The 27,146-nt window shown below is 37.2% G+C and overlaps 5 protein-coding genes across 6 annotated transcripts; 2 read left to right on the forward strand and 3 right to left on the reverse strand.

Annotated features, from left to right (window-relative positions):
- Nucleotides 1–1,022: 1,022 nt before the first annotated feature.
- On the forward strand, nt 1,023–16,265 carry PA200 (proteasome activating protein 200). Of its 2 annotated transcripts, none has more exons than XM_012993281.2 (35): nt 1,023–1,616; nt 3,022–3,124; nt 3,207–3,319; nt 3,815–3,937; nt 4,494–4,595; nt 4,685–4,850; nt 5,480–5,596; nt 5,692–5,759; nt 5,845–5,946; nt 6,017–6,233; nt 6,411–6,644; nt 6,722–6,849; nt 6,981–7,098; nt 7,189–7,407; nt 7,483–7,638; nt 8,468–8,544; nt 8,677–8,885; nt 9,039–9,255; nt 9,343–9,422; nt 9,503–9,620; nt 9,702–9,872; nt 10,375–10,543; nt 10,634–10,677; nt 10,773–10,815; nt 10,945–11,087; nt 11,304–11,398; nt 11,553–12,454; nt 13,390–13,668; nt 13,757–13,852; nt 13,969–14,147; nt 14,439–14,520; nt 14,722–14,846; nt 15,407–15,499; nt 15,726–15,879; nt 15,974–16,265. In XM_012993281.2, the coding sequence occupies exons 1-35, from the start codon at nt 1,456–1,458 to the stop codon at nt 16,013–16,015; spliced, it is 5,445 nt and encodes a 1,814-aa protein (XP_012848735.2). In that variant the 5' UTR covers nt 1,023–1,455; the 3' UTR covers nt 16,016–16,265. The 2 variants fall into 2 exon arrangements, with proteins under 2 accessions (XP_012848735.2, XP_088683624.1); XM_088827498.1 differs by having other exon boundaries at nt 1,305–1,616; nt 3,212–3,319.
- Nucleotides 16,200–18,845, reverse strand: LOC105968651 (putative amino acid permease 7). The gene is made up of 7 exons (XM_012993282.2): nt 18,478–18,845; nt 18,150–18,386; nt 17,704–17,797; nt 17,365–17,579; nt 17,138–17,271; nt 16,842–17,069; nt 16,200–16,752 (listed from the first exon to the last, which is right to left on the reverse strand). The coding sequence occupies exons 1-7, from the start codon at nt 18,605–18,607 to the stop codon at nt 16,351–16,353; spliced, it is 1,440 nt and encodes a 479-aa protein (XP_012848736.2). The 5' UTR covers nt 18,608–18,845; the 3' UTR covers nt 16,200–16,350.
- A 1,237-nt stretch (nt 18,846–20,082) lies between these two features.
- Nucleotides 20,083–20,627, reverse strand: LOC105968295 (glycine-rich protein / oleosin). Its single transcript, XM_012992925.2, has one exon. The coding sequence runs from the start codon at nt 20,603–20,605 to the stop codon at nt 20,216–20,218; it is 390 nt and encodes a 129-aa protein (XP_012848379.2). The 5' UTR covers nt 20,606–20,627; the 3' UTR covers nt 20,083–20,215.
- A 320-nt stretch (nt 20,628–20,947) lies between these two features.
- LOC105968834 (small nuclear ribonucleoprotein SmD1a) lies at nt 20,948–22,620 on the forward strand. Its single transcript, XM_012993506.2, has 4 exons — nt 20,948–21,053; nt 21,203–21,279; nt 22,011–22,202; nt 22,371–22,620. Exons 1-4 carry the CDS (start codon nt 21,040–21,042, stop codon nt 22,430–22,432), a joined length of 345 nt encoding a protein of 114 aa, XP_012848960.1. The 5' UTR covers nt 20,948–21,039; the 3' UTR covers nt 22,433–22,620.
- Nucleotides 22,621–22,804: 184 nt separating this feature from the next.
- Nucleotides 22,805–26,753, reverse strand: LOC105968833 (putative galactinol--sucrose galactosyltransferase 1). Its single transcript, XM_012993505.2, has 12 exons — nt 26,335–26,753; nt 26,008–26,237; nt 25,747–25,837; nt 25,454–25,502; nt 25,257–25,348; nt 25,070–25,177; nt 24,433–24,978; nt 24,212–24,353; nt 24,054–24,121; nt 23,812–23,946; nt 23,509–23,726; nt 22,805–23,421 (listed from the first exon to the last, which is right to left on the reverse strand). The coding sequence occupies exons 1-12, from the start codon at nt 26,523–26,525 to the stop codon at nt 23,045–23,047; spliced, it is 2,247 nt and encodes a 748-aa protein (XP_012848959.1). The 5' UTR covers nt 26,526–26,753; the 3' UTR covers nt 22,805–23,044.
- Nucleotides 26,754–27,146: the final 393 nt, after the last annotated feature.

Genomic DNA, 27,146 nt, shown 5'->3' on the forward strand with positions numbered 1-27,146 from the left:
CCCTCATGTTTCAACAATTTAACATTTTCGGTCATTTTTGTTAATTTTTCGTTACTACTACGGAAACCAAGCATGTATTCATCACTCTCTTACCTGACGGACTAAAGGATAATTGATGGGAAATGACAAAGTATGTCAAATTATTGAAACATGATGGACCAAATGTGTTTTTTGTGAACACGGAGACAACAAATGTGAAATCGGTGCCAACTTAAGGGACAAAACTATAATTTTCCCTTCAATTTTCATTTTTGCATTTTCATAATCTCCTACTTTTTTTTTTCTATAAAAAAAGTCAAAATATAGTTTCATTAATATCTCTTGAAACTACCTTAGGTGTTGACCGTGATTTACCAATCACCGTATTTTAAATTGGGGTAAATTACAACTACACCCATGAGGTATAGTCAAATTACGAAAATCCCCCTCATGTTTGGATAATTATAATTACCCATCAACTATAAATCTTCTTACACGTCCACCCATGCGGTTTCAAATTTAGTGGAATCTTCAAGATTATATAGAATATTATCACTTTTGTACCCCGCCTTATTCCATTCGAACTCCACATTTTGAAGCAAGATGATCATAATATGTGTTTTTTGGCTTGTATATATCAGAATGTGGTGCATCAGAAACTGTATTTTATACGAAAACGAGTACAAACTAGAGCACATTCCACGAAATCTAGATGATTATGTTGAATTTGACATCATAAGAGTGGAGATGTAAGAAAAAATCATAGTTGTAATTATCCAAAAAAAATGAATTTTTTCGTAAATTGATCATACATCAGGAATGGTTGTAATTTACCCTTTAAATTGAGAAAGAAGTGGCATTTGTTTTAGCCCACATCCATTTTAAAGATGGGTGGGCTGCTCTAAGTTACTAGGCCTGCACTCGGCCACAGGCCCATAAATCGCATTTAGCCAAAGGCCCATAACCATGTGGTAAAGTTCAGCCGGCTAACCAAACAAACACGCTTTTAAACACGTACCTCATGCCTCACATCATCACAAAACGCGTCTTTTCTCCAAATAAAAGTCAACAAAATTAATTGCGGTAAATTCTATCTATATTCACTTTTCCATTTTACTTACCCAATCTGTATTTACTTTCCGATTTTAATCAACCAAATTTCTTGCTGTAAATCTCATTTATATTTTACTTTCCAATTTTAACCCCTCCCCACCACCGTCGATCTCAATTCCATAGCCACGATTGATATTTTTCTCTTTCCTTTTTCTTGTCCAAAAAGAAAGTAACGAAGACTTTAAATCCCACATTCATACACAAATATATGTATCTATAAATAAATATTTATTTCTATACCCCAAAGATTTTACAACAGTGCCCAATTTCTGTTTTGCACACTGCGAGGGGTTTGCTTTTGCTATTTGATTTTCCCCCTTTTCTTTATTTTCTCATCATCCGCAATCAAATTTACTGCACCCAATGCATCTGTACAACGCGTGGCTGCCGCCGCCCGTGGCGGAGGAGACGAAGCGGGAGAAGGAGGCATTCGCCGGAGTCGTTAAGTCCGTTAAGGAGTCCTACAACCCCGACGATCCCGAATCCGTTTACTCTACTCTCAAATGGGTCTCCGTTATTGATCTGTTAAGTATTTTTTACTGATATTACTTATTCTTTATGCACGTTGGATTTAATTTGTCGTTCAATTTATGTTTGCATTCGATATTTTCATAATCGAGTTCCTCAAAGTAGTGAATTTTACTTGAATTCGTGTTTTTTTTTTTTTTTTTACTTCACTTCCTCCATCTCTTTTATGGAGTTGTTATGAATGGTTAGAATTTTTGAGATTGTTTACATATAGGATGAGTTGAGTGGCCATTCCGTTTTAAGTTTGTTTGCAAAAACCAGGACAAGTGAGGAAGTAGTCGATCAGATAAGAAACAACCTGCTCCAACGAACCAAATAATGTCGGGAATCATATCCATTATTCGCAAATTTGAAATTAATAACAGTTTCAAAGTTCAACCAAGGGTGAAACTTAACATTCTTTTTGACTTGATAAAATTGTTGCACTGTTTCCTATTCGATTACTTAATTCCAGTAGTTAGTGATGTCTGATAGTGTGACAGTGATGCAAAGTTGAGGTTTAATTTGTTGAGCGAGTGACTGCATTATATAGAAAAAAATATGCAGTTTATGTTCTATGAATTTACATGCATGAATGCTTATTATATCAACCGAAATCATGCGGAAACAAGATTTTTATGGAGTCAAGTTGATATGATTTGTTGTAAGGAATTACTGTTGGAGATGGTGAAATCCTTGGAGCCATGCCTTTCCCTTACCCCGATATTTTAACTTTTTCCCTCTTTTATTTTATGCAAAGAAAAAAAATGTGTGGTGAAATTATAGCTTATATATTATCGGATTTCTGTTTCATTGTTTTCTTGGATTCACTTCATGATGCTGTGTGAGGTCTTTGACCTCAGTTGGAGATGGTGGAGGGTGTAAGCCAAAGGTACTGGAGGAGAATGGATATATGGTATGGGTGGTTTTGAATGCTGGTCATGGTTTTGTGTTGGAAGGGGATCACGAGTGGGCTTAGATAAGAGTCGGTAGAAATGGGATGGAATAGGGAGATTTTGTTGTTTACTTGCCGAGGCTTCACGGTGATCGTTGGGAATTATGAGACAGGAGTGGGACACTGAAACAGCCTGTGGTTTGGGCTTGTCCACTCTGTTCTATTGTAGCAACCAAGTACGGTGAAGTAGAAAACTGGATGGACTTCTCCACTTTTTTCTAATGAAGGGGCTTCTATTTTGCTCTTTGAGATAGTTTGGAAATTATCCAAGTGGCTTGTAGCTAATGTAGAATAGTACTTCTTATCTCGATTAAAGAATTTATTATGGTTGTTTGCACATCTATTTTTTTCCTTCTTTTTGTCAACCAGTGAGTCTGTTTAAATAATTTCTTCTTACTGACCAGTAGTTTGGCACCTGGCACATTTTCTTTATTTAATTAAGGTTTATTCTTCATCGTATTGAACAGTTTTGTGAAGGCGAAAAGTGAGCTATCCATTGAAGATGTCTCGGACATTGTAGAAGTTGGACTGCAACTGTTTCAGATATCAGAGAACAAGCTATATGCTCAGGTTATTATTTGGTTTAGCCTATTCCTCGTGAAGGTAACTTTTCTTTATGTGGTCTGAGTTTTTGTGTTATTTGTCTGATTAGGTTAGATGGGGAAGCATTCTAGTGAAATTGTTGAATAAATACAGGAAAAAGTTATCCCTAAAGGTTCAGTGGAGGCCTCTGTACAATATTTTGACCCATACGCACTTTACAAGGTGAACTCCATTTATCTGACATTTATTTCCTTGTTCTTCAACGCTCAGTATACTATTTTCTTTTGTAAATAACTCTTTGGACATACTTTTCAAACTGAATAAAAAATGTTACGTGGCGGGTTAGGACTTTTGCTGCATGCTATTTGTAGTGTTACATTGAGTTAAGAGGTCGATTTAGATACATTCAGTTTGCATATACATGTCCTGGATAAGATATTTTTGCTTTCTTACATGAGCGTTGGCCGTGCACGTGAGCTGGGTGCTTGATTCATTAAGTGGTCCATGTTCTTATGTGTTTCATTATGGCAAACCCTTGTCGGAAAGGTCAGTTGTACTGCGTAGTTTAGTAAAAAGTGGTAGAATTCTCTAAGTGGCGCGCTTATGAATTAACTTTGATATGGCTGTGGAATCTAGTGCTCTTTGACGTCCATGTGAACTGTTTCCTGTATTTAGTTAAAAATATGCATATAAGTTAGATTTTGATTTCTGATCCAGGAATACTGGCCCTGAAGGGTGGAGACTGAGACAACGACATTTTGAAACAGTTACTTCCCTTGTTCGATCTTGCCGAAGATTCTTTCCTCCGGGTTCTGCCTCTGAAATATGGTCTGAATTCAGGTATCTTTCTCATTCAGTAAAAAATAAAATAAAAATAATGATGCTTAATTACTTCTCTAGAATACTGACCAGTAAGCTGTATAATGATACTTAAGTACTAAATAATTTTGTCGGAAGTGTTTTGTTGTTAATTTTTTTGAAAAATGAATAGTCATTTAATATGGAACTTGTATATTTTCATATCATAAATAATTTTTCCGGTTTCATTGTCCATTTTTTCTGTTATTCTCTCTCATCATTTCATGCTCACTCAGAGCAACATTTTTGACTTTTTTTACATTGCTTTTATATTACCTGTTTTTGCCTTTTTGGTTATTCGAATTTCTGAGTGTGGATGAACTAGTTAATCTATGTATCAAATTTATCTACTCATTGTAATATTATTCCATCCAAATATTGCACTTACTCTTAAAGCATCCATTACGTGATTTCTGGTAAGATTTCCTTGCTCATTTCCAGCCTTCTGCCCATAATAATTTTTTCTCAGGGAGTTATACGGCTGTCATCCGAAATATTAGTTTAACACACATTTTTCGTGGATGTAATCATTTTTCAGATCTCTATTGGAGAACCCATGGCATAATGCTTCTTTTGAAGGTGCTGGATTTGTGCGACTTTTTCTCCCAACGAACTTTGATAATCAGGATTTCTTTCATCAGTAAGGAATGCCAGTGTTTTCTATAATTTCTTCATCTGATGCACTTATGCTGCTTTCATCAGTGAATTGATTTCTTGCCTTTGTTCCAGTGAATGGATTAAAATTTGCTTAGATCATTGGGGTTCAATGCCAAATTGTCAGTTTTGGAACAGCCAATGGGCCTCAATCACTGCCCGTGTCATAAAAAGCTACAATTTCATTGACTGGGAAGGGTTCTTGCCAGATCTATTCAATATCTACTTGAATATGTTTGAGGTAAGTTTGTGTTTATTAAAGTGATGTGGCTGTTGATGAGATTTATGCAGTCTAGTCTCTCACTTTTTCTCCAGTCTAAGCTGAGAATTTTCACTGCCATCGCATAATCTACAAATTAACAGTGATATATAACTTCACGGAGAATTTTATAGAAGGTTCACTGTATAATAGTCTCCATGAAATAAGGCTTCCAACGGCTGCAGCTGGCGGCTGGAGCCAAAAAAGAGAAGAAAGAAAAAAGAATGCAACTTGAATATGAATACTATGTCATGAGCAGTTGTTAGCAATAAGATTTCCAAGTGATGACTTAATCTCTGGATTTCCATTTGTTGCTGTTTATTGGTTTTAGCTATGATGCAATGTGACTTTCGGGATATGTGCTTCACCCTCAGCACTCTTTGTGACCATGACTCTCTTTTGAAGAATAATACTAATGTGTTTAAAAGTTTGTCATCCCTCTATCCTCGTAATAAAAAAAATTGTCATGGTCAGTCTACTTATCAAACTACGAACTTAAGGCCTGAAGTTGAATTTGAAAGTAATTATGCTGTGGAGGAAAAATACTTCAAACAATATGTTTTACATTTATGGAACTTCTTTATAAATGTTGTGAATGTGTGACATATCAGGTTCCCGTGGCTAATGGGAGTGGATCATATCCTTTCTCTATAGATGTTCCAGGAAACACGAGATTTTTGTTTGCAAATCGGACTGTCACTCCATCGAAAGCCATTGCTAAGTCAATTGTAAGATTTGCATTTACTGCCTAGTAGTTGATCCACCAAAAAATATATGGACTATACTCAAATTGTGGTTGCACTTCATCTGATTGCCGATGCAGGTGTATCTATTAAAATCTGGTGGATCAGCGCAAGGGCAATTCGAGAAATTGGCCAACCTCTTGGAGCAGTTTGTTTCTACCATTTTTATCCCACCGTTTACTTTGTTTGGAGTCTTGGTTTTCATTATAACAGAATTCTTTCTATTATTATAGATATTACCATCCTTCAAATGGTGGCCGCTGGACTTACTCGTTAGAGCGTTTCTTGTTTCACTTGGTGAATATCTTCCAGAAACGCTTGCAGCATGAGCAACTGTAAGAGATCTCGCAAATAAATTAAACCTCAATATGTTGATACAATTTCTAAAAGAAGAAACTGTTTCAGGATCAAAGATATCGATGAGCAATCTGGACTATTCATGACACAGTCTGACAGGATTTCTTTTGTGAATACTGTACTGAAGCTACTTGATCGTGGCCAGTACAGCAAAAATGACCAGCTCTCTGAAACAGTTGCAGCTGCAACTTCTATTTTGTCGTATGTGGAGCCCTCCTTGGTTCTGCCCTTTCTGGCTTCTAGGTTCCACATGGCTTTGGAGACGGTAAGTTTATTGTTTGAGAGATTTTATTTTGAAGAACTTTTTATTTCTTACTTGCTGTTTGCCTATCATTGAAATGCGAAAGATTTTCTTATCAAACCTGGTAATGTGAGTGAATGTAGTTTATCTGTTTTATTATTTGACCGTTTTCTTGGAAAATTGACTTGATGGTGGAATCAGATGACAGCTACTCACCAGTTGAAGACTGCCGTGACCTCTATAGCATTTGCTGGAAGATCATTATTTTTTTCCTCTTTATCGGCCTTGCCTATGGATTCAAGTAATGTCAGTGGATTGAATTCATATGCTGATCTACTGATGATTTCTTTATCCAATGCATTACTTGGTATGGATGCTAATGATCCACCCAAAACCTTGGCAACCATGCAACTGCTTGGTTCTTTGTTCTCTAACGTGAGACTCTTTACCCAAGACATATGCTTAGCAATGCTTGATAATTTTGTATTTAGCTCACCATCTTCTATTTGCAGATGTCTACCGTGGATGATAATATAAATGAGGGTTCACTAATCCCATCATTACGCTTTTCAGAATGGCTTGATGAGTTCTTCTGTCGACTATTTTCCTTACTTCAACATTTGGAACCTAGTAGTGTTCTGTAAGCAGTAATCAGATATTTTATCCTTCGTTTTGTTGCTATCTTAAATTGCTTCATGTACACAATTTGGTGGTGGTGTATGACAACTCTTAGGTCAAGAAATTGGGACTAAGTAGTCAGTCTTGCTGCAGGAATGAAGGCGTTTCTTCACCATCAAGTTCAGGGACTTTTCTGGTGGAGGATGGCCCATACTACTTCTGTATGCTGGAAATATTGCTTGGAAGGCTCTCAGATTCACTCTACAAGCAGGTATACGATATATCAATAGGAATACATTTAGTTTTGGTGTATTTAGTTTGGCTGGGAATGATGTTATGAACTCGTATATTACCTTAACAGGCACTTAAAAAAATTTCCAAGTTCGTCACAACAAATATTCTTCCTGGAGCAATTGCAGAGGTTGGACTGCTTTGTTGTGCTTGTGTTCATTCAAATCCCCAGGAGGCAGTTCTTCAACTTATCAAACCGATGTTGGAATCAGTTATTTCCTCTTTGAAAGCAACACCCACCACTGGTTTTGGATGTAGCGCAAATTCTAATGCCTCATCCTCAAAAAAGGTTCTCCTCTTGTAAATGGCCTTGCAGTATTAAGTTCTTCTAGAATATTCTATCAATTTTAGCTCTTTTGTGTAGGAAAAAGCCACCATATCTCCAGCTCTTGAAACAGCTATTGGGTATCAGTTGAAAGTACTCTCAGTTGCAATCAGTTATGCAGGTCCGGCACTACTGCACTACAGGGAACAATTCAAAGAAGTGATATTTTCTGCCTTTGATTCGACATCTTGGAAGGTTTTATTTCTGCTTTGTTTGACTTGATTATCCAATCTAGTTCTTCTGTATATGTGCATCTTATGCATCTGTAGGAGGTGTATGAAACTTTTTCACATATATATTGGCCCGACTCTTTTTGATGCTAGTCTTATATGATGTTGATATTGCTCCACTATCAGAATCTTCCTTTGATATGGTAGTCGTATGCATTTCTTTGGGCTTGCAACTGAAATTTAGTACATTAGAGTACCAAATTCTTTTTATATTAAGAGCTGAGTACCTAAATATATAACTTAATCACACAAGTTATGATTGCATGGTGCAGCTGTCAAGTCAATAGAAGAAAAAAATATTACTGTACTTAAGGTTACCTTAAGAAGCAGCCCTTATAGAAAACTTCTTTTGCATTTAGCATTTGGTGTTTGGATGGGTATTTTGTATCCAGATGGTAGTATTGATGGAATCTCCATAATTAAGGGTACATTATCTTCTTGATGGAGGATATGTCTGTTGATTCAAATATCCATATTCTTTGTTTTGATGTTCAAAGGATGACTGATTTCTTGATCCTGTTAAGTACATAACAAAGAAACTTATGTCAAATTTAATTTGCCGATCAGGCAAATATTTTTTTTATCCATTATTTGAATTACCTACTGGATTAGTATTGTTGTTGAAAAAGTAATGTCAGTGCGGTATCCATGCTAATTAGATCAATGTGACTTGACTATGATTAATGTATTTTTAATATTTGTGTCCCTGAGGATGGAAATCCCAAACCTTAGATGTAATTTGAGCTATTGCTAAGGTTCAAAATATAAAATGCGAGACTTCAACTTTTTTGCAGATTAATGGAGCTGGTGATCACGTTCTTCGTTCTCTTTTAGGAAGCCTTGTCCACTATTATCCTATTGATCAGTACAAGTATGCCTAACTCTATTGATTTCCGACACAATTCATTCACATGCTTTATGCAGTATATTCATGTGCATATATGTTCTTATGCCCGCACGCACGGGCATATCTCATTTGTGGCTAATTCTTATATCTTCTTAGGTGTGTTATGCATCATCCTTTTTCTGCTTCATTAGAGAATTGGATTGATACAAAAGATTTCTCGATTGATAAGCCAGTCATAGGACCGAAGTGGCATGTTCCTGTAGAGGACGAAATTAAGTTTGCAAATGAGCTTCTAAAGCTTCACTTTGAATCTGCGTTAGATGACCTGCTAACTATATGCCAATCCAAAATTCACTCTGATCCAGGTATATTTGGTTGCTCATTTCCAAACACTTTTTGAGCTCAATTTTTTTCTCCCTCGGACTCATATACCAATTTTTGTTTGGGAGGCTGTTTATAGATGTTTTACTTTACTTACAATCTTATTGACTGACTAATGTGCACTTTTAATGCCAAAGGCGATGAGAAAGATCACTTGAAAGTGACTCTTCTACGTGTAGACTCTTCATTGCAAGGTGTTTTATCATGTTTACCTGACTTCAGTCCATCCTCTGAGAATGGAATGGTCAAAGAGGCAAGCTTTTCTCCTTTTCTGATTGCTGGGGCAACAGGTTCACGTGTTGGTAGCTCAGAATTGCGACAAAAAGCTGCTAATGTTATCCACGAGACGTGCAAGTAAAATTGATTTCCTTCTGTGCTTTATGCTTTTATCATCATATGCAGTGGTAGCTTAATAAAAATCACACTGTCGTCATATCACAGATATTTGTTGAAGGAGAAGTCTGATGATAGCATTTTGCTGCTGCTTCTCATTCGTGTAATCGATACATTAGGAAATTATGGTAAGAATACCTTATATAGAGATGTTACTCTTTTCATTCCAAACCGGACCTTCTAATCTTTCTTCGGCATGACCTTGCAGGCAGTTCAGAATATGAGGAGTGGTCGAATCATAGGCAGGCCTGGAAGCTGGAATCTACAGCTATTATAGAGCCTCCAATTAATTTTATCGTGTCATCTCACTCAGAAGGAAAAAGAAGGTAAGTTAACCTATTACTTCTTCAGTTTGATATTATTGATGCATCAGTTACTTTGATGGTGCTGAAGGTGTTCTATTGTAGGCCTAGGTGGGCACTTATAGACAAAGCTTATATGCATAATACTTGGAGATCGTCGCAGTCGTCATTTCATTTGTCCCGCATGAGCGGGAATACGTTTCCATCAGACCAAGTGACTCTTTTAATGGACGATCTTCTTTGTCTCTCTTTGCATGGTTATGAAACAGTTAGAAGGTGAGTCCGGCAAATTTCTCCTTTCCTTTTAGCTTTTTATTGCGATGGTGTGGTTTAAAAACCTGTGTATCGAAGTGGTCAGACAGTCTCATCCATGCGCTTGGCGTAGACTTGGCTAGTTCTAAGTGCAATCAACGATGTTCTATCTTTTCCTTTATCTTGATAAATTTATGCTCCGTCAGGAAAACGTCTTTCTTTATGCTCTTATGAAGTCATTGTTTTAGTTCCATGATATTGCTTTTTCAACTTACTGTTTAGCTGTCATATTGGGGTTAAGGTTTAAGTGTATGTTTTTTGCATGGAAAAATGTGCTTCTTTATTTTGTTTTTGTTTATTTATGTGAGAAGAATACTAAGACTCATTAGTTATGAGTCAGTCAACACTCTGAGTGTGAATGAATGGGCAGCATCATGCATGCGATGCACATGGCCAGTGCTGACCTCACTTTTTCTTGTGGTAAGATTGGTTATATGTATCATAAATTTATTGGTTTTGTCCCCAGACTTGCTGCAAAAAGTATCCTGAAGATGATGAAAAGATGGCCCTCAACAATTTCAAAGTGTGTGCTAACTCTTGCTGAAAAATTTAGAAACCCAAGCTTGCCAGAAAATGTAGTCTTAGGTTCTTGTGCAGTACTTTCATCCCAAACTGTTCTGAAGCGTTTAACAACGGTATCACTTCAGGAAATTGCTTACATTAGGTATTCTGAACTGATGTCTGTGAGTTCTGCTAATTTTCTTCTCATTCTCTCTTAAATCCAGGATAGGAAGGCTCTTTCGTCATTCCTTCTTGGAATTTTATACAGGTAGTGTTTCTTTTATCATTTACCCATAGCTTTGTTTCAGATAAGTGTTGAAGTAAATGATAGGTGTGGCTTATTTATTTGCTCTTGACTTGAAGCTCCCATAATGAATCACAAAAAGCTCAGAAAGCAATTACTGAGGTAAGATACGTGATTCAGTGATTTTATTTCTCCCTTCACTCCCGAGTTTGCAAGTTTCTTTTGGAACACCCTGTATCTTCTGCTGTAGTTTACCTGTTGCTACATGTTTAAAATTATGTTATGTAACAGCTTTTTGTCAAGTACAATATCCATTTTGCGGGATTGTCGAGAAGCATTTTCGGGGGACCAAGCCAAGCAGATGGGACTGACTTTGCAGGTTTGGTTGCTGAAATCGGGTCTATGAGTTTTGAGACCTCCAATTTGCATTGGCGGTAAGATTGTTCTCTACTGCTTTTTGTAGACTGATGCTACTTTCATTTTAACTAAATGGAATGCGTTTTCTAGTGAAAGTCATCCGCCGTGGTATACAAAAGATTAATGTGCAGTACCAGGCTTCCACTATCCATGATTGTGTATCTAGATTCGCACAAATGGGGATATTTTACGTACTTTAGCATTGACCTAACTTCAGGTGGGCCCATTTTCAGGTATAATTTAATGGCTAATAGAGTTCTGCTGTTGCTGGCTATGGCATCCAGAAATGACCCAAATGTGCCTGCAAAAGTTCTCAGTGAAATCGCTGGTATCTCATTGAAGCCTATTTGATAATATCATTTCTGCATGTTTTAAACTTAGCATGATTGTTTTTAGTCCACTTATAAATCATACACTGCATGTCTGTTAAGCAATCTTGAAGGACTTGCAATACTTCCATGTTAAGAATTTGACAATTTCAGGTCACTTTCTGAAGAATCTGAAAAGTCAACTTCCACAGTCTAGACTACTAGCGATTTCTGCTTTAAACACTCTTCTGAAAGAGTCACCTCACAAAATTTCAGCAGAGAACCGTGTCCATGGTCAGGGAAGTTTGCAGGCAGATCCCAAGTCATCTCTAGAAGAAGCTTTGAGTAGTATTTTTCAGGAAGAAGGCTTTTTTAGTGATACTTTGAATAGTCTTTCTCATGTTCATATTATCACCGACATGGATACTGGGTCTTCCAGAGGACATTATGGAAGTTCATCCTTGCAGAGTTTTGCGGACAAATCGATTACTCGTTTCTATTTTGATTTTTCTGCTTCATGGCCTCGTACTCCAAGTTGGATATCTTTATTCGGGAGTGATACATTTTACTCGAACTTTGCACGGATCTTTAAAAGGCTGATTCAGGAATGTGGCATGCCTGTTTTACTGGCTTTGAAAAATGCTCTAGAGGAGTTTGTGGATGCTAAAGAGAGGTCAAAGCAATGTGTTGCTGCTGAAGCATTTGCTGGGGTGCTGCATTCTGATGTGCTTGGTGTTTCAGAAGCATGGGACAGCTGGATGATGGTCCAGTTGCAGAATATTATTCATGCCCCCTCTGTGGAGTCTATTCCAGAGTGGGCTGCAAGTATTCGTTATGCAGCCACTGGGAAGGGAAAATCTGGAACCGGGGCTCCCCTCCTGAGACATAAAGTAATTGATTGCCTGATGAAACCTTTACCTCAAATAGTTGCTACCTCTGTAGTTGCCAAGCGTTATACTTTTCTTTCAGCTATACTCATAGAAGTATCTCCTGTGGGAATGCCTGAATCTGAAATCCTGGTTCATTATAATCTTCTGGATGAGTTGCTGAGTAACATGAGTCACTCCTCTGCACAAGTAAGCAAATTTATGTACATAATTAATAATTATGTTCTATTGCAAATTTCTTACTTTATTTATAGCCTAGGAAATCGTTATTTCATAAATAAAAAAATAAAATAAAATAAATAGGTTTTAGTTTTGCAATCTGTAAAGTTTTGATATTATGAATTCCTTTTATTATTCTTTGTTTTAGCATCGCTAACTTTTATTTTTTGATAGGTATGGGAATTTATAAATATAATGTATGCATTTATATTTATATTTATTGTCAACAATTAGTTAAAAACAAATTATAAAAATATATCTATAATAATATGATAAAAATAAAATCAAATTTTTAATGATCCAATCTAGCCTCTATACTAAAATCCCTGGCTCCATCCCTGCACTGGAAGGAAGTAGTGTTTTGATGTCTTTTCTCTGATTTGCCAAAGGTTCCTGTACCTAAATAAGGTTGTGACATTTGATGTTTATTGTTTATCTTGGAATTGAGTTGGTATGTGATTGTTTCTGGAATGAGAATTGCCCTTTTGGATATTTGATGTTCCCATTTTCCTCTTCTAGGTTGATTAAATTTGCATATTTCTCGCTTCATTTTTCTTGTGAATGACATTTATCAAATTCTCCTGCAATTTTCTCTTCTGGACAACTCAGTATCTGAAACTGTGCTCAATGTCCTTGTTGAACTCCTTGGCTTGTGAATTCCAGAGATGAGTAATTTTGAAGGTTTAATGAAATGTGTCCTTTTATAGTATGACTGCCAGCATGTATTATTCTGTTTGTAGTTTTGAAATTTTTATTTATTTTGATATGTTTGAATGCGAATAGTTTCTAAAGTCAAATTTCTGGTGTTCCGATGAGGAGAATCCAACTCGTTAGGATCTTTATTACTTCCTGAAATTTTCCTTTTGTCATCATAATTTAATGACCCTTGTTTGATGTTTGAGTAGGTAAGAGAAGCAATTGGTGTTGCCCTTTCTGTGTTATGTTCAAACCTTCGACTTTGCGCCTCTTTTGGTAATGACCACTCGGATGAAAGCGGAGCCAGCAACGCAGACATAACACCTGCAAGATCATGGGACAGATACTTGGTCAAGCGGGCTTCTGAACTGGTAACTAAGATACAAAATGTCAGTGCGTCAGAAGCTTTGGAGATTCCAAAAGAGAAATTATCTGAAAATGGGATGTCAAGTGACCATTCTAAAGACGACATTAAATGGATGGAAACGGTACTTTTTTGTCAATGCATATTGGAATTATTATTTATTCGGTGTTACTTGGCCACAGTAAAATTACTCCATTTTTCTCGATGTGCAGTTGTTTCATTTTATCATATCATCCTTGAAGTCTGGAAGATCTTCAGTTTTGCTGGATGTTCTCGTTGAACTTCTGTACCCAGTTATATCTTTACAGGTAATCCATCCGTGTCTTTCATGTGTCTGATCTTCATCTTTGATGTCCTGAAGGTTCTGTACAGAGTAAGGATCTTTGTCTTGGGACCTCTTACGTATTAATTTTTATTTTTACAGGAAACATCAAATAAAGATCTGTCAAATCTGGCCAAGGCTGCTTTTGAATTGCTAAAATGGAGGGTTACTCGGGAGCCTCATCTACGGAAAGCTGTGTCTATTATTCTTTCTCTAGCCAACGATCCCAATTGGAGAACTCGATCTGCAACTTTAACATTTCTGAGAAGTTTTATGTACAGGTATCCTATTTGGTTTCGGGTTGGCTGTATTTCTAAGTTGCTTCATTGTTTTAGTAATTTTTTTTGGCATGCAAGATTGTATATCTGTGACGAATACTTTGTAGCAAAGATATTGTTGTGCTCTTGCTCTTACTAATGTAAGATATCTCGTTTGTTAGTTTTAGTATCATTAGCTAGTAATTTTTTGTATTTCGATAAGCTAAATCAATGTTAGTTTAGGCTCATTTTTTGGGTCTTTTTAAAGGTCAAGCAACAGTATATATCTCATAGTTCTTTGCCATCTTCCTGCAGGCATGATTTTATTCTCTCAAACATGGATAAACAGCATATCTGGCTAGCTGTAGAGAAGCTTCTAATAGACAGCCAACTAGAGGCAAGTTTTTCTATCAAATGGGGCTTTCTTACCAAATACCAATGGAATGCTTTCAAACTGCTCCTTGTTCGATATGATATGAGTTCTATTTTTTGTTGTGGACACTGCAATCTTCGTATATTAAAATTTCTCTCCCTTTATTAAGGGTGTACTTTCACAAGATATCTGGTACTAACATTCATCACAAAAAAAAATGTTCAGGTAAGGGAGCATGCCGCTGCAGTTTTAGCAGGGCTGATGAAGGGTGGGGATAAAGACTTGGTTGAAGATTTTCGGCGGAGAGCTTATGAGCAAGCCGCTGCTTTAATTAAGAAAAGGAAGCACAGGTTTTTTATTTCTGACCTTTTATATATCTTGGTCTCCATTCTGATTAATTTTCGTGAATAGTGATCAACTTATAAAACAAGTGCTTGTTCTATTCTGGATAATTGCTGGCATTTGTATTAGTCATTAAGTCCCTGTTGAATATTTAGGTGCTTCCCGGTCTGAAGGCCACAAAATTGCTCCTACAATACTCCCTCCTTCCTTCTGGTTCTCTCTTTAGAGAACATTGTAAACACTTGTCAGCTTCTTTATCTGATAAGGTGTTTGTTAGGAAAAGAAAAATACCTTATGATCTGGAACCATTAAGCAATGTTGAGATATCCGTTCTAGATTGTGTCCCTCACTTTTGTTTCAATTTGCTCGAGTTGGAGATAGTTATAATGATCGATTCATTCCTGTATGGACCCCACCATGTATTGATTAGTGGGAATCGTTGTTAGTGTCCAACGATTGCAATTATAGCAAGGTTTTGAGTATTCTGTGGTCTGTCCCTGCTCTATTTGGAGATTAGTATAACCATCATACGTGTTCTTACATAGTATTACTTCATTTTCCGTTACAGAAGCACAGTTTCTGCATTGCCCGCTGCATCTGTACACGGTTCAATACTTGCTTTGGCAGCTTGTGTACTTTCGGTTCCTTACGATATGCCCAGGTAAATTCAACTTCCAACATATCAATCATCCTTAGATTTCTAAAGATGGAACTTCAAGTTGTATATATAGTTTTTGTTTTACTATGCCACACCTCGTAAAGCGGAACATTGTATAATCTTTGTGCATTTGTCTTAAATATCTTGTTTCACTTTGCACCACTCCTCTATTTTCAGCATTAGCTTATGACACATCCTAAAGTGTTGACCTGAATTTTTTTTCTTCCAGTTGGTTGCCTGAGCATGTTACTTTGCTGGCTCGTTTCGTGTCTGAGCCATCACCCCTGAAATCTACGGTTACAAAGGCAATTGCTGAATTCCGTCGCACCCATGCAGATACATGGAATGTACATAAAGACTCGTTCACCGAAGAGCAACTTGAGGTTTGTCTCCATGACCAATTTAGCCTTTAATACCACACAATTTACTTGTATGGCAATATTTGACTAACAAGCTTATTATCATGGATATTTGCAGGTTTTGGCTGATACATCTTCTTCATCTTCATACTTTGCTTGATGTTATACAGTGTTTAAAACATCTCCCCTCGAGGATATAACAGGAACGCACACTGTAGATATAATTTGATATATTTGTATTCATGTTTCTGTAATAATGTATAATTACTATTTTTACAGTGATTTTATTTACTCTTTCTTTAATTGAGTTCACCTACAAACTGAAACCATTTTGCGCTAAGTCGAAAAATTCAATGATGATTGTTATAACAATAAAAAGGCTATCAATTGATGCCATGTTTTACTTTCAATTCAGTGTACATTAGAACCAAGGTTCTTGCTTTTTGCTGTATATGATCTGTGGTATGCCTAATTCTATTCCATTGAACCGTTTTACTAGCTGAAACGAGCTGCTATGATCCCTTCTATCGACCCCGCAAAAATGAACGTGTTTAGTAAGAAACAAATTACACTAAAGCCCCTGAAAACGACCCACTTGGTCGACCAGGGTTTTATCTTTTTCTGCCTCAGCCACATCTCCACCGGAAAATATATGGACAAGGGCCAAAAGTTGATGGTTCCCAAAACCCCCAAAACCTGGTTGAAGTAAGGGAAAATCATTGCAACAGCTGTTGTAGATGCCACGTACACTGTCCTGAAGCACAACCTCTCGAGATTTAAACTCAAAGCTGGCACTAACGGAAGTTTCAGAGTATAATTAGTGTTGATAAACGAGCTTCGAGGGAACTGTTCGGCCAGCCATTTCTCCACCGTGGCAAACAATGGTTGAGAGTACACCTAATAATAAACATTTTTGTAAGTTGGTTCGGCAAGAACATTCCAGCCTTCGATTTTTATTTTATTTTTTTAATTTGAGATAGACTGACCTGATAGCCTCCGATTAAGTGAAGAACAACGCAGGCATTAGCAAAGTTGATTAGCCAGAGTGGCCCGGAAGTTCCGAATCCAGTCAAAAGATCTCCCGGCGTTTGATCTCCAAAGGCTGCGTATCCAAAGCCTCCACAGCTGAGATAAAAGAATGTGGTGATACAGATTGAAATTACCGATGCCTGCTTCATGGTCCGACTCTCTGACGGAGGTGATTTCAACGTATCCTACACATTTCCGCAAGTTATATTACATTTACAAAAAGTTAGTCTTTTTGCCATTTTTTCGTTTTTACCTGTATTTCAAGAACAATCATGGAGTACGGATAGGCGAAAGCAATATCTCCAACCGCTTGAGAGACTCGCCACAATTTCTGTATCGAAGTGGAAGCAGAAACTCCATCTATGCTACCTTCAATCGCTTTATTTCCTGCAATACGGTACATTTAGAGAACACATACGAAGCAGAAGTCGAGAAAAGGGTCCACATTTTCTAGCTGTTATTTGAATTAAGTAGTAGTACCTATGACTTTTGCAGCTCCGAGGCCCAACCCGATGGAAGAATACGCAAAGGACATGATTGCAGCAACTACAGAAAGCCACTGCATGCTATGGAAATCAGGTATCTGAGACATGAATACTTGAACTGCTCCAAATAACAGCATGTACGAAGTATTTCCGAATTCGCACGGAGCATCTTGGCCGTGCTTTTGATAACAGTTCGATTGCTGTATTGCTCTGTATATCATCAGAATCAAGAAACATAATTCGGGTAATGAATACGCATTCATGATTTCACTAATCAAAGTCGTAATAACGAACATTTAAAAGTGGTAAATGGTAGTGGTGGGATTTAGAACACCTCATGCAGATAGCAGTAGTAATAGTATACGCAACTCCTGTCCCGTAGAGATTCATCTGTATAAGCAGCTCACATATCCAAGCATTCTTCTTTCCTGCAATGTAAAATACTGTCAAAACACGGCCGAAATAGCCGTAATAATCAAGAAAACTTGAATTTCCTTCTAAATCTACTTTCTTGCTATTGGGTTTAATTTTTCCCTCTCATTCTGCTTCGGTTTCCCAATTGGGCAAGAACAAATTAGAACTAAATACCCAACCATCTAGAAACTTTCCAAATTCACCCCTTTGAAGAATTCGAATATTTATCTCACATTGATTGCAATGTTAGATGTATATAACTAACTGCGTATATTATTGTTATGACAGGTGTATATCAAGATGAGAAACAACCACACAAGACTAACAGGTTCCCACCAATTGAAAAAAAAAAAAAAAAAAAAAAACCTAAATTGAATTTAACGGCAGCAGAATAGGATCTGTTCCTGACAGAACCGTAGAGAGGGTGGGGAGATCTGTAGGAATTGGAGAGGAGAAAAGTAGAAGCGAGAGTGACGGCGGCGAAGAAGAGCATGGAAAGTGGGCCCCAGATCCAGCCGAGCTGGGCCATGCTCCACGCCAGAGACAGCACGCCGGACCCAATCACTCCGGTTATGATGTGCGCCACCGCCGTCCATTTATTACCTGCCAAATTAAAATACGTACCGAATCAATCAACCACTAATGTATATGTATCTATATGGTGAGGGAAGAGGGAGGGAGAGAGAAGAAAAACCAGTTCTTTTAGGGGTAGAGTTGACTGAATGATCGGGAATGAGGGCGTCGCCGTCGTTGTCCGGCGGCGAAGAAGAAGGGAGGCCTAGTGGCAGTAGTGGGATGGGCTCGTTTGTATCTGTTAGTACCATGATGATGATGATGGTGTTCTTCCGAGACGGTTACATACATACATACATTACATATAAACGTTGCAACTGAAAATAAATCTCACTTTTTTGATCAACTGAAAACTGTAATTAGAAAAGTCAGACATACGCCACTAGCTAATAGCTACATTTAATTTGGAAGTTAATTAATTTGAATTTGATCGTGTAGCAGAGGCTGCCAAGTTCATTTATTTTAATCATTTTTTCCTTTTTCTTTTCCAACTCCTATTTCAAGATTCGAATGCTTACTATAATGCATGGTAAATTTTCACAATTTAAATTACGAAAAAAATCATCTCATGTTTGGATAATTATGATCAGCCCCTTACCTATATCATCTTGTTACACGTCAAATTTCCACTTACATTTTCACAAAGAATTTCTCAAATTTTCTTACAAGCACACTTATAATATTAACTGTAAATTACGGTCACCACCTGAGTAAGGTCGATCTACAAAAATTCCTCATAATTACAACTACTCATCGACTGAGCATATTCCACACATTCAATATTTTGGTGTCAAATATAATAAAATCTTTAAGATTATATCGAATATTCTCCGAATCTTTTTTACTCTATTCAAGTTAGACGCGGCCATGGGCCGGTTCACTCCGGTTCCGGGCCACCCGGAAATATATATATATATATATATATATATATATATATATATATATATATATATATATATATATATATATATATATATATATTTGATGGATAAATATATTAAAATAATTACTTTAAATGGGCAAATAACAAAAGGAAATAAATAAAAGACCTTGAATTTAATTTTATAGAAAAAAATGGGGTGCGAAGGTATTTATAGAAAAAATGAGGGGTGGGGGGAATTGAAAAAAGAATAAGAATAACGGCCTCTTCAAAAATTTTCAACTTTTTAATTTTTTTTTTTAAATTTGGGTGAACCGTCAGGCCGGTCCGACGGTTAGCGGTTCACCTATTTCTAGAACCGAACCTAACCCGAGGTACACGGGCCGGTTCACAATTCCGCAACCGGTTCATTGGTTAATGGGCCGGTCTGATTCGTCAACGGCCATTTCAGGCCGGTTCTGGGCCTAAAACTGACCAATAGCCGTGTCTAATTCGAGCTCCACATTTTGGCACTCCAGTTCGGGCCAATTTCGGGCCAGTTCGGGCCAATTTCGGGCCAAAAACCGGCCATGACCGTGTCAAATTACATTTTGGCGCTCCGGTTCGGATCGATTTCGCCGAAAACCAACCATAGCCGTGTCTAATTCGAACTCCATATTTTAATGGAGATTGATCATAATAAATCTATTAACTTATAGATATCAGACTATAATACATATAGATGGATGCATATAGATTGTGATGCATATGAGCTCTGAAATTATATTTCTGCACAAAACAAGTGATAAAAATATATGAACATGTAAGAAGATTCATTAGTGATCGAGGAGTTTGTAATTGCATGCATTTCAACTCTACAATACTATACTAAGTTTTATTAATTACGAAGATAAAAAGAACCACTGAAAAAACACAAACACATGCAAAAGCCCAAACAAAACATCGTCTATATATACAAAATATCAGAGCTCATGTGTGGTCAGATATGAAGCGGTCTCTGCTGAATATAACCAGCCCAATCTTTTTCCTGCTCCACGCCGCCGCCGGAGTCGATCAACTTATCAGACTGGAACTGAATGCCTCTTCCGCTCGCGTACGACGGCCGGAGAACCCACGCCACCGCAGACACCCCCACGACCGCCATGGCACCCGCCGCCGCCAGTCCGAGCATCACCAGACCAAAGACGCAGGCCGCGCCAAACAGCACGGGGCTGAATATTATGAACAGCGGCGAGGCTACGAGGAGGAGAGTCATAGTAACCGCGAAGATGATTCCCATCAACGCCACCAGAGGGCCGCCGATGATAATTCCGGCGACGGATAGTAGAAGAGCAGTCTTCCCCGTCGTGAACTGTCCTTTTTCCGGCATGATTATTAGTTGGCCGATAGGATTGATGATTAATTGGCGGACTGTTAATAAAGACTTTGATGAAACAACAGGGAGATAACACGTGGCACCGTGGAGTCCGACACGTGGATTTGACTGATGATAGCCGATAGGATACTACTCCCCCTTCATTCTTATCTCGTCCAAAACGGCGCCGTATTGGTAGAATTAATTTAAACATGATTTTGAATTTTGTTTTTCAATTTATTTATAGGTCAAACTATTTTGACTTTGACCAAATCCATCGTTGACACAAAAACGCTACCTAATAAAAAGTGCTTTTCGCGGTTTAACGCTTTTAATAATTGTTAAATAAGAATAAAATTGAACACCTCCCGCTCCCCCAAATTTATTCAACTTTCAATTTTTGGAGCCCTAGCTACTCAGTAGCTAACCTCGACGAGATCCGAGCAACCATGAAGCTCGTAAGGTATGATTCATCTTCCGTTTTTTTTGTTTTACAATGGCAATTTGGCAGTTCAGCTTTTATTTCAGTGTGATGCATTTGTTTTTTGTTGGTCATTTTTAAATTGATTCAATTTTTTTTCTTTTTTTTGGGGGTATTTTCTTAATGGGCAGATTCTTGATGAAGTTGAACAACGAGACTGTGTCAATCGAAATCAAGAACGGCACCGTTGTAAATGGAACGATCATAGGTAGTTCTTTTGTTTTTTGTTTCTTTGGCATTATGATTTAGCATCCGTACAGTTCGTAAAAAGGTAAAAACCAAGTGTGAAGATTTTGAATAAATGCAGCCTTGGATAACAGTTATGATTGGAAATATAGATATCTATTTGGTGCCGTCTCGCTTCTGAGCATTCGACGAATGTTAATTGTTTAACTTAGACTAATTCAAATTGCCATAATTTATCGGAACGGAAATTAAGAAATAAAAGAGGGTGTGTCATCGTAGCAGTCCATTGAAAACTATCGGTCATACGACAGATTAATGGAAAAAGTATCGGTCAACTGAACCTTTAGTTCATGAAGTACCTGATAGTGATTGCCTTTTACACGAGCATATGTAATGATAATTTTGTTGTCAAATTCTGTTCAGCATAAAAATTTGAAGCCAAGTAATGTACTTGATCATTAGTCCACATGGTACACGACACAATTTTATGTATCAAGATTTGTTTTAGTTTTGTTTGACAAGACGACTCGTATCTGTATTCCCTTCTTCTTGTTTAATTTTTTTGAACTTTTGGTTTCTCTCGATTCCAAGTGCTTTTAAGAGGCTTGTTATCGTTTTGAGTTCATATACAACATAAGCAATTCCTAGTTCAATTTTTTGGTAGCCTCGTTTTAAAGTCATTTTGGTTTCCCCGTTATTTTTGAAATGTATAGAACTGACTACCTGAGTGTTCGCTCCGTGTTTCTCTGGCAGGAGTTGATGTCAGCATGAACACACACTTGAAGAGTGTGAAACTTACACCGAAAGGAAAAAACCCAATCAGCCTCGATCATTTAAGTATTAGGGGTAACACCATTCGCTACTATATACTTCCCGACAGCTTAAATCTTGAAACTTTACTTGTTGAGGAGACTCCAAGAGTTAAGCCCAAGAAGCCGATTGCAGGTAATCGATTTATTATCCCAATTCGTATCTCTCACATTAAACATATATATATATATATATATATATATATATATATATATATATATATATATATATATATATATATGTTATAGTATTAATTACTATAAAAAAGTTATTAATTATTGCTAATGCGTGTGTCAAATTTAGGGAAACCTTTGGGTCGCGGTCGGGGCAGAGGACGTGGTAGGGGGCGTGGACGTGGTCGTTAAGTTTTTTCCGTCGTCTCGAACATTTGCGATTACCGTAAAGAATCTATGTTGAAAATTTGGGTGAATTTTCTTGACTTTTAGAATATTCTAATTGTATTTTCAGCACATTTGGTGTAATGAATCTTTTTAACTGTTTTTTTTCGTATTTGAGGCGAACAGTATTATCGAGTTGCATATTCGGTTGCCAACTATTTTACTTGATTTAGTTTGGCAGTTCATAATATTTCAAAATTACATAATATTTTTATAATAGCATGGTCGTTGTGCCACATCAGCAACTGATTTCATTTTTTTTTTTCTTTTTTTTTTAATTAATAGACCTTAATAAGCTCATTGAAACTATCTCAAGAAAAGAAAAAGTTAAAGAAAAGCTAATTCAAACAACTTAATTTATAACGTTGTAGCCAAACTCATAATCAAATAACAGTTTTTTTTCTCGTACTTTTCACCATTCGACTTGGTGTCAAGATCAATGGTTAAACATTCAGACATTCGATTCGCACAATGCGTGCCAAAAATAAATAATAAACATAAGTAGAAATAAATCAGCATTTTTCAGACACTATTAGAAAATGGATCCTGCATAAGATCCTAGTCAAAACAGATTCTTCCTCAAAGTTCAACCACCACATTCCAAAGGTACATCTCTTCTTCCGGAACTCGCAGATCGAACCTAATGAATCCGGAAGCTTCTTCATATTCGAACTCAACTTCATCGCCATCAACTTGGATTCTCTTAGGCCTAACAGACGAATACGCTCCAAAGGGCCCACAACCCCGGACTTTCATCTGGATTGTTCCGGAACTTTCCACTTCACAGTTTAATTCCTTAACTGCCCCTCCGGAATTAAACATTTTGATAAGACCAATCGGTGCAAATGCAACCTTGTTCGAGATCTCACTCACGGGAACCACCGTGAAAACTTCATACTCTCTCGTCTTAAGTGTTACAGACAGAGACGTGCTTTTCTCAAGATAAACCAAATCCCCTGCAGACAAAAAAAAAATTGTAAAATTTTAATTATTTTGTCACAGTGAGCTCGATTTTTTATCATTTTTCTTTTAAGCAAAAGTACCGTGTATATGAGAGTAGACGATTGCATCTCCATTCCATTTATCACCAGCAATTCTTGGAAGATAATCGACGTCCTTAGCTCGAATAATTCCGGTTATTGTGTCAGGTTGTTCGTCATGAATCAGATTCCTCTTTTCGTTTTTACACCAGCCAGCTCCTTGGCAGTTAAATACCCCCACTACTCCGTTGTGATCATTCAGATTCCAGATTTTCAGTAAACTGTAGAAAATAAAATTATTACAGTTATCAGATAAAAAAAGGTCTGATTAATTAAAAAAAAAAGATTTTTTTTTTTAGATTTTACGTTTTTCCATCTCTAGCGGGATCGGAAAACAGGCAATCGCGTGTTGGCCTTCCCGGTAGTTTTGCCCTCAAGATTGAGCCGTCGGGAAGTACGAGCTTCCTCAGAAGGTTAAAGTCATGTTGTCCAGGCTTATCACTGCACATATATTTATATTCCAAAGTAAGGATTTTTATTTTTATTATCACGGAAAAATGAATATAGAATAACGAAAAAATAAAATCGTGTATGTTTATTTTTTTTACCTGACATATAGAGCACAACCTCCCACAGCACGTGCTGCTCCGTGATATTCAGCCATTTCATGCACACTCTGCAGATTTATATTTAAGTGTTAAAAGTTAGCATTCCGACATTTGTTAATTGTCGTAAACCGTGTTAATTAACGAACTAATTAGCTTACATGAAACATATCCCAATCTGGCTGCATAAACTCTCCAAGAAAAACGGTATTATAAGCAACCGATGCAATGTGGATCGTGTGTGAAGCTGGATCCCTCGGCCAAAAATCGTCCGATGCTCTTATAACAGCCGAACGCTTCGAGCTGCACCAAAAAAAAAAAATTGGATTAAATCTTTTAATAATAATTAATTCATGCAGTAGTTAAATTTGTTACTACTCACCTGTACAAGCCATCCGTGTTGTGACTCATGCACGAAATGATTCCATTATCCGGAAAGTTTCTAGAAATCGACGCCTCGAGAGCTTGGTGGTATTTTCTTGCGAGTTTCACTCTTCCACCATGGCCCGCTCCTAGGGTTTCTAGAATGTTCTGGACATCTACTTTAACCCCATCGATACCAGCCGACGAAAGGTAAGAGTGTAAATCGTTGTAGAAACTGAAGACCTTTTCGGGGTTGACTAAACCAAGTCCATTCTTGGCAATGCTGTTGAAAGCATCGCACGGTTCGTTCGAGTCAACACCTGGCGAGGAAACGGGGTAAGACATCTTGGAATCGTATTGGCCGGTTTCAACCAATCCTGGCTTGACACCTCCCCAGTACCCTGCCAATGCATGCCACACGTAAACGTATTTGACCAAGTGTTGATCTTTAACTTGTTTGACGATGTGGCGGATTCCCATTGATGGATCTTCTACCCTTTGGCCTTCTTTTCCATTTTTCTGGAATTTGTGATTCTCTTTGATGTTTGTTAGCCTGTTGGCGAAACTGGACGAACGGAAAAAAAACGGGTTTTAGTGGAGAATAAATGATATATGAGAAATAAATGAAATTGGTTTTATCGGAAAATTGGACTAACTTGGCTGAGTTATCGGCTATGGCTCCCTCGCTTGTGGGGTCCATACCGACTGATTGCCATCCATCGTCGATTATGACAAACTTTGGTGGAATCCCCCCTTTCTCCAAACTGCAATTAACCGAATAATTAGTTAAAAATCGCATCGTTCAAGTGTCGTAATTTCAGCAAATACAAGTTAGTCAATTACCTCTCTAAACCCTGTTTGACTCCCTCAGCGGTAACGTTAGTGTAGAATGCATCCCACGTGCACCACCCGAACCAGTTCAACATGTCCGGCATCTGAATTAATCATGATATTATATTTTAGACTTTTTTCGTTCTTTTTTTTAATAAAATAAACCGAAAATGGAAGTTGGGAGAATAATTAATTGGTAATTAGTGTACCTTCTTTCGTTCACGGTGGCTGAAAGTCTGCAAATGCCCCTCCACAGTTCTGCGTAAAATCGGGATTACGGTTCTTATCAGGAAACATTTACTTTTTCTTTTCAAAATCGCATTTTTTAGGTGGAGCAAAAATCGTATCGTGTCACGAAATAGAAAGTTAAGGAACTACTACAACAAGAAGCATATCGAGATTCGTTTATGTTCCAATTACATGAATCTTTTGGTAAATGGAAACAAAATAAGAAAGTCAATCTAAATTATCTTGACAAATTCATCGATTGAAATTGACATACTTGACCGCATTCGTGATGACATCGAATGGATCGGATCCAGCTGCAACAAACACTAGGTGGCTTCCATCGAACTCTTTCACATCAGGATCCCCTGCATTACTACCATGTTTGAGAGAGAGAGAGAGAGAGAGAGAGAGAGAGAGAGAGAGAGAGAGAGAGAGAGAGAGAGAGAGAGAGAGAGAGAGAGAGAGAGAGAGAGAGAGAGAGAGAGAGAGAGAGAGAGAGAGAGAGAGAGAGAGAGATTTGTGTTTAAAATTATACCGCTTTCCAAGCAAATTTCCAATTCATTGTTGGAATTTCCCTGTAAAACAGCTCTGAAATCACCCTCTAAAATGGGCAAGAAGACAACATAATTAATAGCAGAAGACTGATCTTCTTTGCCTTCAACAATCAAAAACTGGGTTTCGTAAGGTATTTCTTCCCCACACGATCCCATCCTCTGTGTCATCCACCATAACTTGAATCGGAACACACACATAAATCTCAAATCCCTGCAAATCAGATCTACTAATTAATATATATATAGAAAAACAGAAGCTAATAAGGGTTGTAATATATAGAGGAAAGAATTAAGAAGAAGAAAGTAACCGGAGTTTGCCGACGGGGAAGACTCTCCGGCTACCAGTTTGATCGGAATGAACTCCGATGAAAGCTCCGTTGGTCAAAAGTCCGCCGGTGGCCGGCGTAACGATAACATTGTCCTTAACATCGGTCAAAATGGTCTCACCCAACACATTCAGCCTTCCATCACTCACGGAAATCCCAGAACCCACCGTCATCTTCTCACAAGAATTGAAAAAAAAAAAAAAACAGAGAGGATCGATGAACACGATGAACAGCGTTCTCTTGTACTAAACGTAGAAACGAATAATGGGTTGATGAGAAATGGGAGAGGCGTGTTCGGGTATTTATAGTTAATAACAAATCACGAGGGACGTATGTGCAATTTTTCACGGTTTCCGTTCTTGGCGGGAATTTCCTTTCTTGCATACTTACCCGGTTTTTTACATGCTACTAATTTCTTCAAATTTATATCATTTAGTTTTTTTTTTTATTTTTAATTTACACATATATTATAAGATAAAAATAATTAATAAAATTCGTGCAGCATATAACAAATTATAATTATCGCTACGATTTTATTTTAACATTATTTAGGGTTTATATTTCTTAGCTATAATTCTTATAGAAATTATATGTCGGACTATTTCGTCGAATCTTACACGTTGAATAGTTTGAAATTGTACGTGTATTTAAACGTATTTCAAATATTAATATAATTATGTGTAAATTTACGACGCAAATTCCAGTGCGTAGAATCGCCAAACATGAAGATCTTACCTAACTGATTACTGATTAGGTGAAAATAAATAAATTAGATAATTAATGAGTAAAAAATT

The sequence above is a fragment of the Erythranthe guttata genome, chromosome 13, assembly GCF_056151865.1.
Source record: "Erythranthe guttata isolate IM_541 chromosome 13, IM_541, whole genome shotgun sequence".
Classification (NCBI taxonomy): domain Eukaryota; kingdom Viridiplantae; phylum Streptophyta; class Magnoliopsida; order Lamiales; family Phrymaceae; genus Erythranthe; species Erythranthe guttata.